Source organism: Peromyscus maniculatus, chromosome 17 (assembly GCF_049852395.1).
Source record: "Peromyscus maniculatus bairdii isolate BWxNUB_F1_BW_parent chromosome 17, HU_Pman_BW_mat_3.1, whole genome shotgun sequence".
Classification (NCBI taxonomy): domain Eukaryota; kingdom Metazoa; phylum Chordata; class Mammalia; order Rodentia; family Cricetidae; genus Peromyscus; species Peromyscus maniculatus.
Window position 1 is genome coordinate 58,049,860 of NC_134868.1, and position 12,999 is coordinate 58,062,858.

Genomic DNA, 12,999 nt, shown 5'->3' on the forward strand with positions numbered 1-12,999 from the left:
CGGGCCTCAGAGGGAGCTGTGGGGCTTTTATCGTCTCAGGGATTCTGACTGTGAGGAGAGGAAGGCGCGATGGAGGAGGCTGAGTTCTGTAGAGTAAGTTGCATAATCCATGAGATGAGAATAGTCCGTCTCTTTTTTCCCCCTCTTACAAAAGAAACTATAATCTCACACATCTTGGAAGATAACCATATTACAAGAAAAATCATAACTGTGTCTGGAAAAAATCAAGTTAATTTCAAGACTTAGACTCGAGTTTAAAATCCTAGCTATGAGCAGCTGTGTACAGGAATATGGTAGAGGAGTCAGGAGAACACATTGAGAGCAAGGAGGTTTAAAAAAATGAGATAACATAATAGTAAAAATGAATAACATACCATAACTCACATACCAGATGCACTGTCAAATAACTGAAGAGTAGGAATATCTACCTCCTAGACAGAAAATGCCACTTCAGAGAGAAAACAGCAGAACAGAAAGAAGCTAACCTGAAATTTTACCTAGATTGAGGAAATATAAGACAGCCGACAGCCAAGGGCCTGCCTGGGGGCAGCACAAAAGTAAAAGACAGCACCTACTTAGAACGAACATGTGCTCTGGGACCCCGGGAGGCTGGCACACCCACGGCGAGTCTCCCCTGGGAACAAGAAGACCACCCCTCCACCTTCCACTTTCCACGGGGGAGAACTTCACTTCCCACTCTCATTCTTTCCTTACTGGAAGGTCAAAGTTGGAAGGGAATTTACTAGAAAAATCACGGTGGGTACATTCCCCCTCGGGAAAAACCCACATCTAAGGCCAAGTGTCCGGCTCAGAGAAAGCCAGAGAGAGCCGGCTCGGGTCTATCCTCCGTACCCGGGCGCTCCTCAAACCTGTGACCACCCGGCGCCAGCTGCCGGACAATAGGTCCTTGTGCCGAGCGCCGGGGAAGATGCGCCGTCCCGGGGCAGATTCTCTCTTTTCTGTACACACCCCTTTGCTCCGTCCTGACCCACGGCTGCCACCTCCCTGGTCTCCCCCGGTGAGGCACGCTCCGTCACTACCCGAGCTGGGGCGCCCAGAAGGACCGGGAACTGCGCACTCGGACCCGGCCGGCTACTTTCAGAGACGGCAAACTTCACTTCTGACTCCCCGCTCACCCGCAGCCCTGGACCCACCTCCCAGTCGGTCCCCGTGCCCCGCGCGGGCCCGCCCCGCTACAACTGAGCGCGACCCCCGGGGTGGGTGTCCCTTAACCCCGGGATCGCCAGGGCTGCAACTGCCTTCCCCGGGTGGGCCTGGCCGAGCGCAGGTGAAGGGCGGCGCGGACCCTTCGGCGGGACGTTCCCGGCCTGGACCCCGATCCCGATCCCCATCAATCCCGACCCTGGCCCCGGCCTGGGCCCCAGCCCTAGCCCAGCGCGCCACTCCACTCACGTATCTGCGCACGAGCGTCCTCAGTAGGCTGCAGTCCATGGTGGCCGCTCCGGGCTCTGCGAGCCCCGCGGGCTGCAGGCGCTAATGCAGCCGCCCCCCGCCCGGTCACGGCCTGGGCGGCGCGGGGGGCGGCCGCGGCCCCTCCGCGCTCATGCCCCGCCGCCCGGCGGCCAAGGGACGCGGCTCGCGCGCAGGCGGGCTCGGAGGAGGCGGCCCGCGCCCCGCGCTGCTCCCCGTCGGGCCGGCGCGGCCTGCGCTCGCTCGCTGCTCCGCGCCTGCTCCTCCCGCGGCCGCCGCGCCTCTGGAGCCGGCTCTGCCCCCGCTGCGCCCCGCGCGTCACGGGCGCGTGTGAGCATGCGCGCGCCGCAGCCCCCGCCCCGGCCCCGCGCGCGCGCGCGCGCCTCGACTCCCTAGCGCGCGCCGCCGCCGCCGCCGCCGCCGCCGCCCTGTTGCTTCCGCCTCCCTGCCGGGCGGGAGGGCGCTGTCATCGCCCTCCTGTGGATCGCCGGGTGCGGGTTCCCCATCTCCCTGGGCTCACTCCTGTTCTGGAAAGGAAGCCTGGCCGTGAGCCCGGGGCCCCGATGGCGGGTGCGGTGGGCCTGAGCCCCTGAGCCTGTGGGTCACGCCTCCCGCCGTGGCGTGGACAGAAGGCGCAGGATCCTCAGGTGGCTGCAGGGTGCAGACACCACCACCCCTTTTAGGACTTCCTCCCTTGGAGACCCAACCACACATGTCCTGATCCGCCTCTTAGGACTACTTCTGCCAGCTGCTGGGGCCCTGTCTCGGGTCCTCCATCCAGACCCAGGCCTCTGGGTTTTGCCTGGTGATCCAGTCCCCAGTCAAGTGCTTCCTGCTACTGGCTTTCAGCTAAATACCACCTCTAGCACCCCCAGTTCCAGGTGTGAAGCCTGCACAACGTTCCTTACCTCCGGGTCCCCCTTACCTAGCTGATGTTTACTGGTTCCACATCCCTTGCTTTTGCTTCCGATAACCGTACAACCCGATGTGGACTAAGGATCTGCAGTGGCCACTCAGGAGCACCAGATCGGCGGGGCTTAGAAACGTATTTAAGACCATTCTGAAAGGGTGTGGGGGAGATCTGGTACTGCTACAGTTCCGGTTAGACACAGATGACCGCGGATGAGTTCCAGTGACTAAGCAGAAAGGCCCCCTGAGCCACCAGCTCGCTGTTTCCCGTTTTCCACCCCATCTCCCCACGGCCCTCTACCCTGCTCTTCACCTGGGTTCCACACCAGTGTCTCACCACGCAGCACCCGCTGCAGACACTGAGCCACTCTGGGTGAACGTGTTTCCCTCCAGCCTTCCTGGACTTGCCATGAGCCTGATGGTGTTGGAAGGCAGCTGACACTGGTAGCTAGGTGTGGACTCTTGAGGACGGCAGGCCCCTGTGCCTGGGGACTAATGGCTGGCCCTGCACCTGGTGGTTCTGTGGCCATGACTGCATGCTCATGTGTCCCTGGTGATACCATCTAATTTCTACCATGACCTGGTACTGCTAGGATCAACTGTAGACTTCTGGTGGCATACACTTGGAATGGGTGAGCCTGGCACAGACCGGTCTCAGGATGAAGACTTCCTATCTTTAGAGAATGTCTGTTCTACGCAGAGACGTGTGTTCATTTTCTCTTCTTTTCTTTTTTCTTATTTTCGCATTTGGATTTTTGAGGCAGAATCTTTATCCTAGGCTGGCCTCAAACTCTATGCCGTCTTCCTGCCTCTTAAGTGTTAGGTGTGCAGGAGTGGGCCCCCATGCCCAGATTACTCTTCATACTGAGGAAAGCATGTCCCTAGAGGTACATCAGGAGTGACTTCATCCTTGTCCTCTAAGCCTTCACCCTTTGTGGGGCTCAGGCTACTGTCTGGGTCCTCCCAGCTAACACCATCCTATCAAGGGGCTGGCTTATTCTAAATGAGAAAACTAACGAACACCGGAAGGAACTTGGTGGGAGGATGCTTGGTGAAGATGTTTTAATAGCGCTGGCCCAGGACCACTCTTAAGAAAACATGCTCCCCTTTTGAGAATGGAAGCTGTTGTCTGGGGGCAATGCCCAGTGCTTTGCAGCCTCCTTACAGGCATCAGAGGATCCGAGGTGGTAGCCTGAGGAACGTATTCATGCTGGGCACAGAAGCATGAGAACGTGAGCTCATCAGGGAATACTAGAGATCCATTAACCCGTCCTAACCAGAAACTTACTAACCTAAGAGTCCATGCGGATATGTTTAAACCAGGTAAGCTGGGTTTTCCATTATCAACAGATGTCAGCGCTTTTAACCTATAAAAAACAAATCAGTTAGGATGCTGTTAACATAGCAGAAACTCCAACTTCTTCTTTGAACCTGTTAGTCATTGCTGTGTAAGAAGCTGCTACCCATGCAGGAGGTGTTTAAGCAGCAGGCAGCCAGCACCGGCCGGGGCTCCCGGGCGTGGCAGGTTGTTCCACCCTCCCCGGTATTGGCTGGGAATCTCCAAGCTACCACATTCTTCTGGAGGCTTTGCCAAGGTAGGATTGTCCCCATGTGACTCGAGTCACATGCACAAGTGTCCCTAGGTAGAGAACTGGGAGCCTGAGGGGTGGGGTTGTTCCTCTTCTCAAAAGGCTTCTTACGACTCAGTGGTCTAGCCTGGACTTCTTCACACAGTGGTTGGGTCTCTCAAGAGCCAAAATGGACACTACAGAGCCCCAAAAGGCTGCGTTTGGAGTCCCCAGAGCGTTCCCTCTGCCACACTCTTCTGGAAAGAAGAAAGTGAGCTCCTGTGCCTTCTGCCTCCCTCCATAGGAACACCAGTAAGCCATATGTCCAAGAGAGCCTCCAGGTCACACAGGTGCTGCCCCAAGACAGCAGGCCACGTCCACCAGGAGGACATCTTACTTCTTGTGCCTCCCACAATCCCTTCCAGCTCCCTGACCTTTTTTTTTTTTTTTTTTTTTTTCCTGGAATCTTCTTCTGCAGGATAAGATCTCATTTCATGATCCTTTTTTGGTAAAGCCTGCCCCTCCCCTCCACCTTCTTAGTTCCCTTTAGATCGGGGTAATGGCTTCCTCCCTTAGTACTTTAGTGGCACCAGTGAGTGCGGTGTGCTTCTTCGCTCAAAGCAGCTCATCTAACCCTCATAGACGATGATCGCTCACTCCGGGAAGTTTGTCTGTTTGTTTTTACAGCGCTCGCCCAGGGCTACTCTGTCGCAGGCATTTTGCCCCAGTGCTTTTTAAAGCTAGCTGAGCTCTGAGCAGGTGAGAAAGACTGCTGGGCCTGGCTATGGCCATCGATCTTTCACTCTCTGGCACAGCTAGGGACCTTGTAGGTACAGGTGCTTGACAAATTGTGGAAAGATTAAATTACACATAGACTGCCATTTCGGCCACTGGGCGTCAGCAGGAAGAACAAAGGGAGGTGGTGACGCATTGCCAAAGAAAAGAAAAGCCATGGTCCATGGCAGTTCATCCGGGACAGACTCCTGGGACTGTGTAACAGCCCTACAGAGTGAGGTCCCAGACGCAGAATGTCCTTGAGATCGCGCTAGCAGCCAGGTTCCGCAACACTTCCCTGGAACGTATCTAGGAGGTGTTCATGGGGCAATACCAGAGTTTATTCATTTATTCTGAGACGCTTTCACCACGGAGTGTGCGATGTGTTGGTTAGAGTTACCATAGCTATGATTAAACACACCGGCCAAAGCAGCTTGGGGAGGAAAGGATTATTTCTCTGAGAACTCTCTGGTCACGCTCCTCCACAGAGGGCCATCAGGGCAGGAACCCATCACAGAAGGGAGTCAGGACAGGAACCTGCAGGCAGGACCTGAAGCAGAGGCCATGGGGAAACACTGCTTACTGGCTTGCCCTTCATGCCTGGCTTTCTTGTACCACACAGTATGGCCTACCCAGAGGTGGCCCTGCCCTGATGGGCTGGAGGTGGGCCCTCCCACATCAACCATCTATCAAGAAAATGCCGCACAGACAGACCTACAGGCCATTTTCTCAACCGAGATTCCCTCTTCCCAGGTACTTCCAGGTGTCTGTCAAACTGACAAAAAACAACTAACACATTCAGGCTAGCCCTAAATTCATGCTCCACCTGCCCCAGCCTCCCAAGTGCTGGGATTAAAAGTGTGCACCATAACTGGGCATACATTTTATAAAATGAAGAAAGTCATAAATCCAGGCAAGTTTAAAACACACTGGTGGGTACAGCAAGATGGGGAGCTTTTCTACGGGCCTCAGATGATATTTGATGACATTCCTTAGCTTTGGGGTTGGTGGAAGCTAGCGGTCTGCTAAGTCAATGGATTCCGAAAGGTTTTTATCTGTTAGTCACGGGATGTTAGTTCTGACACACAGAGGTGGCCAAGGAGAGGCTATTCGGGGGACTAAAGCTAGCTCAGGAACTGCTTCTGGAACGGCAGCATTCCAACCTCTCTACATCACTGTGGTTCTAATCAGCGAACCCCGGTAGACGGTAGACGAAGCTCCCTCCAGGAATTCTCCTGGACAGGTCTCTGAGGTCCCTCCCACCCCCCCCACCCCCCACCCCACCCACCCCCCACCCCACCCCCCCGCCCAAAGTGCTGGATCTTTCCTTCCTCAAGTTCTCCAGTCAGGAGAGGGGTCCTTCCAGTCAGGGGGGCCTGGTGCCTCCAGAGGCTGTTTTCCTAAGTGGTTGCCTGCCCCCCGCCCCCCCTCCAGTGAGATGTTGGGGATAATTTGCTTCTCAACATCTTATTTTTCTCTTATTTTTCAGAGAGGCCGTATAAAAGGAAAATATGCTAGGAGTTTTTTGTTTTGTTTTTTTTGAGACAGGGTTTCTCTGTGTAGCTTTGCACCTTTCCTGGAATGCACTCTGTAGCCCAGGCTGGCCTTGAACTCACAGAGATCCACCTGACTGCTCTGCCTCCGAGTGCTGGGATTAAAGGCGTGTGCCACCACCGCCCGGCCAGCTAGGAGTTCTTTTATCCTTTACACTCTCTCATTTTAGTTCTCTGAAGGATCAACGGTTTTCACCCCAGTTTTCTTAAAAGGAAAACAAAACAAGTGCTGTGGTGTGTAAAATTACCAATAAAGCAAATGAAAGCAGTTTGTTGTACCCATTTATTTGAACAGTAATTTTAATATAAGCTGTTAGTGTGTCTCTGACAGATTAAATAAATGGTAGGCTATCTGAAATATGAGTTGGACAATCATTTGCAATTCGTCATTATTCAAGGCAATTTGCGTTTTTGCTTGAGCAAGCCTCTTGGATATTATATAACATGGCTTTAAAGAATGTTCTATTTATACTTTCCAGAAAATAAGGAAAATGGTCTCTCTTGCCCCATTGCTCTTATAAATAGGAAGATAAAGTGTTTTTCCTTAAAATATCTTCCACTTATTGTAATTTGTAAGAATATTTGATCAGTTTTAACTGGAAATTACCTAAGTGTACTCAGAACATGCTGGGTACGGTGGTGTATGCCTGGAAACACAGCACTTAGGGTGAGGCAGGAGGATCAAGAGTTTAAGGCTAATCTCGCCCACAGAGTGAGAACTTACATCAAAAAGATAAAATTGTAAAAAGCCAAAAACATTTATGTTTTAAGAAATTGGAAGCTGGATGTTGCGGTACCCCCTGTAACCCCAGGCCTTGGAAGACAGAGGCAGGAGAATAAGGTGTTTAAGGTCAGCCTTCAGCTACGTACCGAGTTCAAAGCCAGAAGAGAACTCACCTGGAAAACATACGAAGAGGAAAGAAAATACAGAAGAGAACTCACCTGGCAAATACAGGAACAGGGAGAGGAAGGAATATGGGTCGGTCGGTCAGTCGAGCGCTTGCTGCGTGAGCGTGGGGACCTGAGATCAGCTCTCCAGCACCCATGTGAGAAGCCAGTCTGTGGGCATGTGTCTGCAATTCCAGCCCTGGGGAGGCAGAGACAGGCAGGTCCTGGGGGCTTGCGCCCAGGAGTCCAATAAAAACATTGATCTCCAGGTTCAGTAAGAGACCTGTCTCAGAAGTAAAATGGAGGATGATAGAGGCAGACGCCTAGCACCAACTTCTGGGTTTTGTACATGTTTCTGTGCGTTTACTACACACACACACACACACACACACACACGCACACGCACACGCACACGCACACGCACACGCACACGCACACGCACACGCACACGCACACACACACACGCCTTATTGAAGACATTATGGTAAATCAAATAAGATCTATAGGATTTCATTTATATGAGGTCCCTAGAGCTACCAAAGTCATAGCAACCAGGAGGACCTGCAGGTGCCAGGAGCCGGGGAGGATGGGCAATGGGTGTTTAATGAGGCAGATTCAGCTGGGAAGGCAGAGTGTCCTAGAGGTAGATGTGATTGGCTGCTATGATATTGTGTGACCCTGCACATGACCCTGAATTTAAAATGTTTAAAGGAGGAGTTTGATGTCTCATAATTTTCGTCTCATTGAAATCAATTGGTGTCCTAGGATGAAAGCTAATTTTATGTGTTAATATTCTGTTATTCTGACTTCAATTCCAGAAGACAGAGCTCATGTGCTAGAAAACTCTTTCTTTGGTAAAACATAGTACATATGAGTAGGACTCTATGTGGACATTTTACACAGACATGAAGCCTGCCCAGACCAAATTCTTCCTCTCTTTCCCACTCCCTCCCCACTCCCAATACCTAGCAGCCACCCCTCTTTCTGATTATTTCAATGTCTTTTGGCTTCCACCTAGGGAAGAACATAAGGCTCTTATCTTCCCGTGCTCCGGCTCCACCCATCTTCCTCCAAGTGGCAGGACCTCATTCTTTATGCCTGGTGACACTCAATGGGTGTGTGTGTGCCTCGTTTCCTTTATTCTTTCATCTGTGATGGGCTCTGGGCTGACGCTCTCTCGCGCGGTCATTGGGGGTTTTGCTGATCTCAAAGCCAGACCATCAGGAGACAGCGGTTCAGCCATGTGAATACGGAGGAGACAATCGGGGACCTTTGTGCTCTTGCATTGACCCTGAATCATCTGAGTTGCTTGCTTGTGTTGGGTGAGATTCAACCCGGATCACTTGAGGGAGTGAGGAAGGCAGTGCCAGAGGCTCGTCAGGAAGCAGGACTTTCTAAGTGCAAGCCTGTCATCTCAAAGGTCAGTCCTTGTGGGGAGGGGGCCTCTTTTCCAGACGAGGAAAACCTAATTCCCCAATCTTACACGGGAAGACAGCCAAGGCAGGGCTCATCTCAGCCACATTGGCTCCTAAGGCCAGGCCTCCAGTTACATCACGCCTCTCCATTACAGCCATCACCAGCCACACCCCTTCTCATCACCCACGACCTCTGACATTAAGCTAATCTCTGTCACTAGGGCAGGCCTGGGGTGTGAGAGAGCTGGACTGGAGTCTTCTTCCCAAAACCTTTTCTCTCTCAACCTTTCCCTCCAGGCTCGTCCTGCTGGAAGATGGACGGAAGAGAATCATAAATGTGGCTCTGGTGCCAGGCAGAGGGACCAGATGTCCTTCAACAAGTCCCTCAGGACCCCAAGCCCCATTATGTGTCCAGGACAGTAACAGCACCTACCTCTTGGATTGCTCTGAGAAGTGCATGAACGAATTCATGCCAGACCACGGCTTTGCTCAAGGCCTGGCCCAAGTGGGCATCTACCCAGGCAAACTTGTCCTTCTTCCTGAACACTGCCCTGCTCCTATCCTTGTTGAGGCCAAGTGTTGGCCTCATCTTCCTTGTCCCCCAGGCCCAGCACCCCATGACCTCTCACCAGCGTTGGGTTCCTGCTGTTTACTCACATGTGGGGTTGGACTCCGTGCTGAGAAGCATCTTGACTGCCACCACCCGGTTCCATGTCCCCAACTGACCGTGAGTCAGTGGTGCTCACTGAGTGCTGATGCACACCTTCACATCCCTTCCCTCTGTGCTGGCCACTGAACACAGAGGCAGAGGGTGAGGCTGAGGGGCAGGTAGGACCCCAGCCGCTCTATCTCTGCTCTTCCTTCCAGCTCTCAGATTGAGACTCCAGAAGATACCAGGCCAAGGTGGAGACAGAGCATCAGGGAGGGAAAAAAAATAGCATCTTGAGCAGGTAGAAAGAGATCTGGCTGCCTCTTACTCCTGAGGGTCTGGGAGAAGGGTCTGGGTAAAACAGGAAGTTAGTACTAGTCTCAGTTCAAAGGCCTTGCAGAAGAAGGTGACCCAGCATCCCACATTGCAGCTTCACGTTCAACATTAACAGGCATGGTGGGTTGGTGTGGGGGAGCACACGGAGACCCATGGGTCTGCTCACTGGGAGCCAAAAGACCGTCAGGGTGAAGCGGTTTCCCCAACTCAAAGGAAGATGGCTCAGTGAACATAGTCACATTAAGTGGAGAGGCCACAGCTAGATGACACCCCTGTCCAGAGTGCCCAGGAGGGTAAGGATGCTCAGGGGTGTCCCTTTCCTTTGTATGTGGTGCCCTTTGTATGGTGGTACAAGAGTCCTGTGTCTAGTTGCTGACTATCACCATATGGGGTTCCTGAATAAGTCCCACTTCCTCTCTGAGATTTTGCAGCTTGAAGCTTTCTCCCAGATCCGCCTTCCACCTGTAAAAGATAAACGACCCTGCCTGAGGATGGCACTCCTGTGACCTCTGACCTGTTGCTAGTCCCAGTGAGGCTGGTGTCACAGTCCTCCTTCCTTCCATGGAGACATGCTGTATGTCCTCCAAGGCTGGTCCCTGGGATTGAACCCACAGAGGCAGAAGGCTGGGACAGTCTGATAAATGGATCTTAGCAAGTCCCAGAATGTGTTCTGATATTCAGTCCCCAGGAGGCATGTCCTCGAGGTGTGCTCCATTCAAAAAGACCACACAGATGGCTATGTTGTTCCTGTCTTCTCTGGAGAGGACATTTGTAGAACGAAGGCCAAGAAAGACCAGGTTTCTTCTCTGCATTCCTGTAAGAGTGTGTCAAAAGTTTGTTTTCTGTTTCACAATGAATTTTGTTATATGAAAAAGATGTGTTTTAATTTTGCCAGACAGATACATTTGCATTACTTTTTGGGAAACTGGATGGCACAGTTCACCCAAATCTTGATGTGAGTGAGGGTGGCCACTCACAGCCTTTTGCCTTTTCTTCCTGTTTCCAATATTCTGAATCCTTGCTGGAACTTCTCAAAGACACCCCAACTGGCTAGGAGCGTGACACAGTTGGTTGGCTCTTTCCTGCTCTCCCTCTCCCTCCCCGGGCCATGACACAGCCCTGAGGGGTTTTCACCACAAGTGCCCACTAAATCGCCGATCTGTGACATTATTGAGATTGATGGAATACATGTTCTCATGGCACAGGCTTCATAGGCTCTCCTCGTGTTCCAACGGAGTCTTCTTCCTCCTTCCATCTTTTTCCTTAAAGATGATTGTTGCCCTCCCCTGTTCTGTCTTCTTGGTTCTTACATATTTGCTATTAATTCACAACCAGATTCTGACAAAGTTGTAAGATCTTTCAGGCCTAGCACAGTGCTTTACTCCTTTAATCTCAGAACTAGGGGGGACTAAAGCAGGCTTTCAGCAAGTTCGAGGCTAAGCCTGGGCTGTGGAAAGGGCTGGCTGGTAGGGAACAGTGAATGGTCTCTACAATGAGACCAGGTCCTGTCTACAGACAATAAGACAAGGGACCCCAGGCCTCCATTACAAGACACTGAGTTCTGCCAAGAGCCAGTGAGCTTGGAAGGCCTCCCTGGCCTCAGCTGGCACCCACCCTTCTTCTCTTGCGCATGCTCAGCCTCTGCTCAGCCTCCTCATTCAGGGAGGTCTGCCATGGGGCCGCCTATCGGTTCCTACCGGGCCCCCCAACTGCTGCCTGCTAACCCGACCCCCCCTCACCCCCCCCCCCAGAGACTCTCAAGTCTGTGCTTCCAGAGCAGAAGATCATTCCTGGCCGGTTAGCATTCATCTTCTTCCCTGGGATGGAGGATAGTTGCTGGCAGTCACGTGTCTCTCACCCCTTCCTTCCGGATACCTTTGCTGCGGGCTAGTCTTTGCTTCGCTTCTTCTCTCGCCTGGGATGGGGGAGGGGACTCTGGTGTCTGACCCACGCAGTGGGATCTACATCCTTCTTCTGTCCCCAGGACAGCCTGCGGGGCTTGTCCATCTAGGGCTGATGGCTTTTACCACGATGACCCAAATGCAGTGGGAGTGTTCACAGCCCAGGATGGGATGGACTTGCCTGTGGTGTGGCCTCCGCATGGCCCCAGGTCTCAGCCTGGTCTTGTCATTGTCTGAGTCTGTTTTCTGATATCGCCCTTCCAGCTTCCTTCAGTTCCGCCAGCCCTTTGGCCTTGCAGTCCGTCCCCTTTGTCTCTTAAGAATGAATGATTCGGAGTGACTTTTGCATGGGATGAGAGGGAAGGGTCCAGTTTCAATCTTTCACATGCAGCTACCCAGTTCCCTAGAACCATTTGTCACTCTAGACAAAAACCAACTCAAAGAAAAAAAGATTCCTTACTGTAAGACCCCCGACTTCTGAACCTGCCAGAGGAAAGCAGTTCAAGACACAGCATATGCAACAACTTCCTGAACAGGATGCGAAGACCCAGAAAACAGAAGCAGTGATTGGCCAATGTGATCGCATGGAAAAGTTCTCCACGGCAAAAAAAATGATTGACAGGGTGAAGAGACAGGACTCTAGATTAGGACAAAATATATGCTAGCCATACCTGTGATGGAGGATTCACATCTAGAATATGTAAAGAACTCCAATCGGTCAATAAAAGGGCAGATGGTCTGATCACACACTTATCAAAACACGAAGTACAAGAGACCGCAGGATGGCTCAGCAGGCGACAGTGCCCCGGGACCCGAGTTTGATCTCCGGAACCAACGTGGTGGCTGGTGTGACCTGACTCCTGGAGGTTGTCCATGTGACCCAGATGTCCCACCCCGGTGTAACACAGAGCCTGCACGGTCATCATGCTCACATCATGCTGCCCACAGTCAGCTTAGAGAAGCAGCCCAGATGGCCTCAACAGAAGGACAGATGAAGAAAATGTGGTAGCTGCACATACGCGGTGGAGCTCCGTTCCACCGTCAAGAATGGAATCATGTTATATGTAGGACCATGGACAGAATTCATCATGTTAAGCAAAACATGCCAGGCCCATAAAGACAAACATCACATGCCTTCTCTCACTTGGAGTAGCATGATACACACGTGAGTTATACGTCACAGGGAAACACACCGGTAAGAACAATGCAAGTTCATTGATAACTGTAAAGGAGTAGATGATTTCTTTCAGTTACTTATCACCAAGAACTCTGGTTCAGCTTGCCTGGCTCTGCTGGCCTTTCTGGGTGGTTTGCAGGGGGTGTCCCCAGCAGCTGTGGCAGACTACATCCCCTGGGACGGGTCACGGGGGGGGGGGGGACAGACAGTTGCCGGCTCTGCAGCTGTGGTGTTGGGGTTCAAACCTTGGGTTTTGTTCTCATTGTTGTCACCTTGGGCAGCTACGGTGCTCATGCTCTCCCAGCCGCGCTGTAATGGGGACAGTCACGTCCTTGGATTGTCACAGACAGGGCTGTGTGACTAAAGTCAATGAAGCTCTTGACACTGGGTCTCTGTGT

General features: G+C 52.4%; 1 protein-coding gene across 3 annotated transcripts in view; it reads right to left on the reverse strand.

The window, feature by feature from the left end:
- Atp11a (ATPase phospholipid transporting 11A) overlaps positions 1-2,373 on the reverse strand; it is a 112,785-nt gene extending 110,412 nt beyond the window's left edge. For 2 of the 3 annotated variants that reach the window (XM_006981313.4, XM_076553727.1), the window contains exon 1: positions 1,414-1,571. In XM_006981313.4, coding sequence (XP_006981375.2) covers positions 1,414-1,452 — 39 coding nt within the window. In that variant the 5' untranslated portion in view covers positions 1,453-1,571. Of the gene's footprint in view, positions 1-1,413; positions 1,572-2,356 lie in introns of those variants that run through there. The other variant, XM_076553728.1, reaches the window with a different exon arrangement.
- Positions 2,374-12,999: the final 10,626 nt, after the last annotated feature.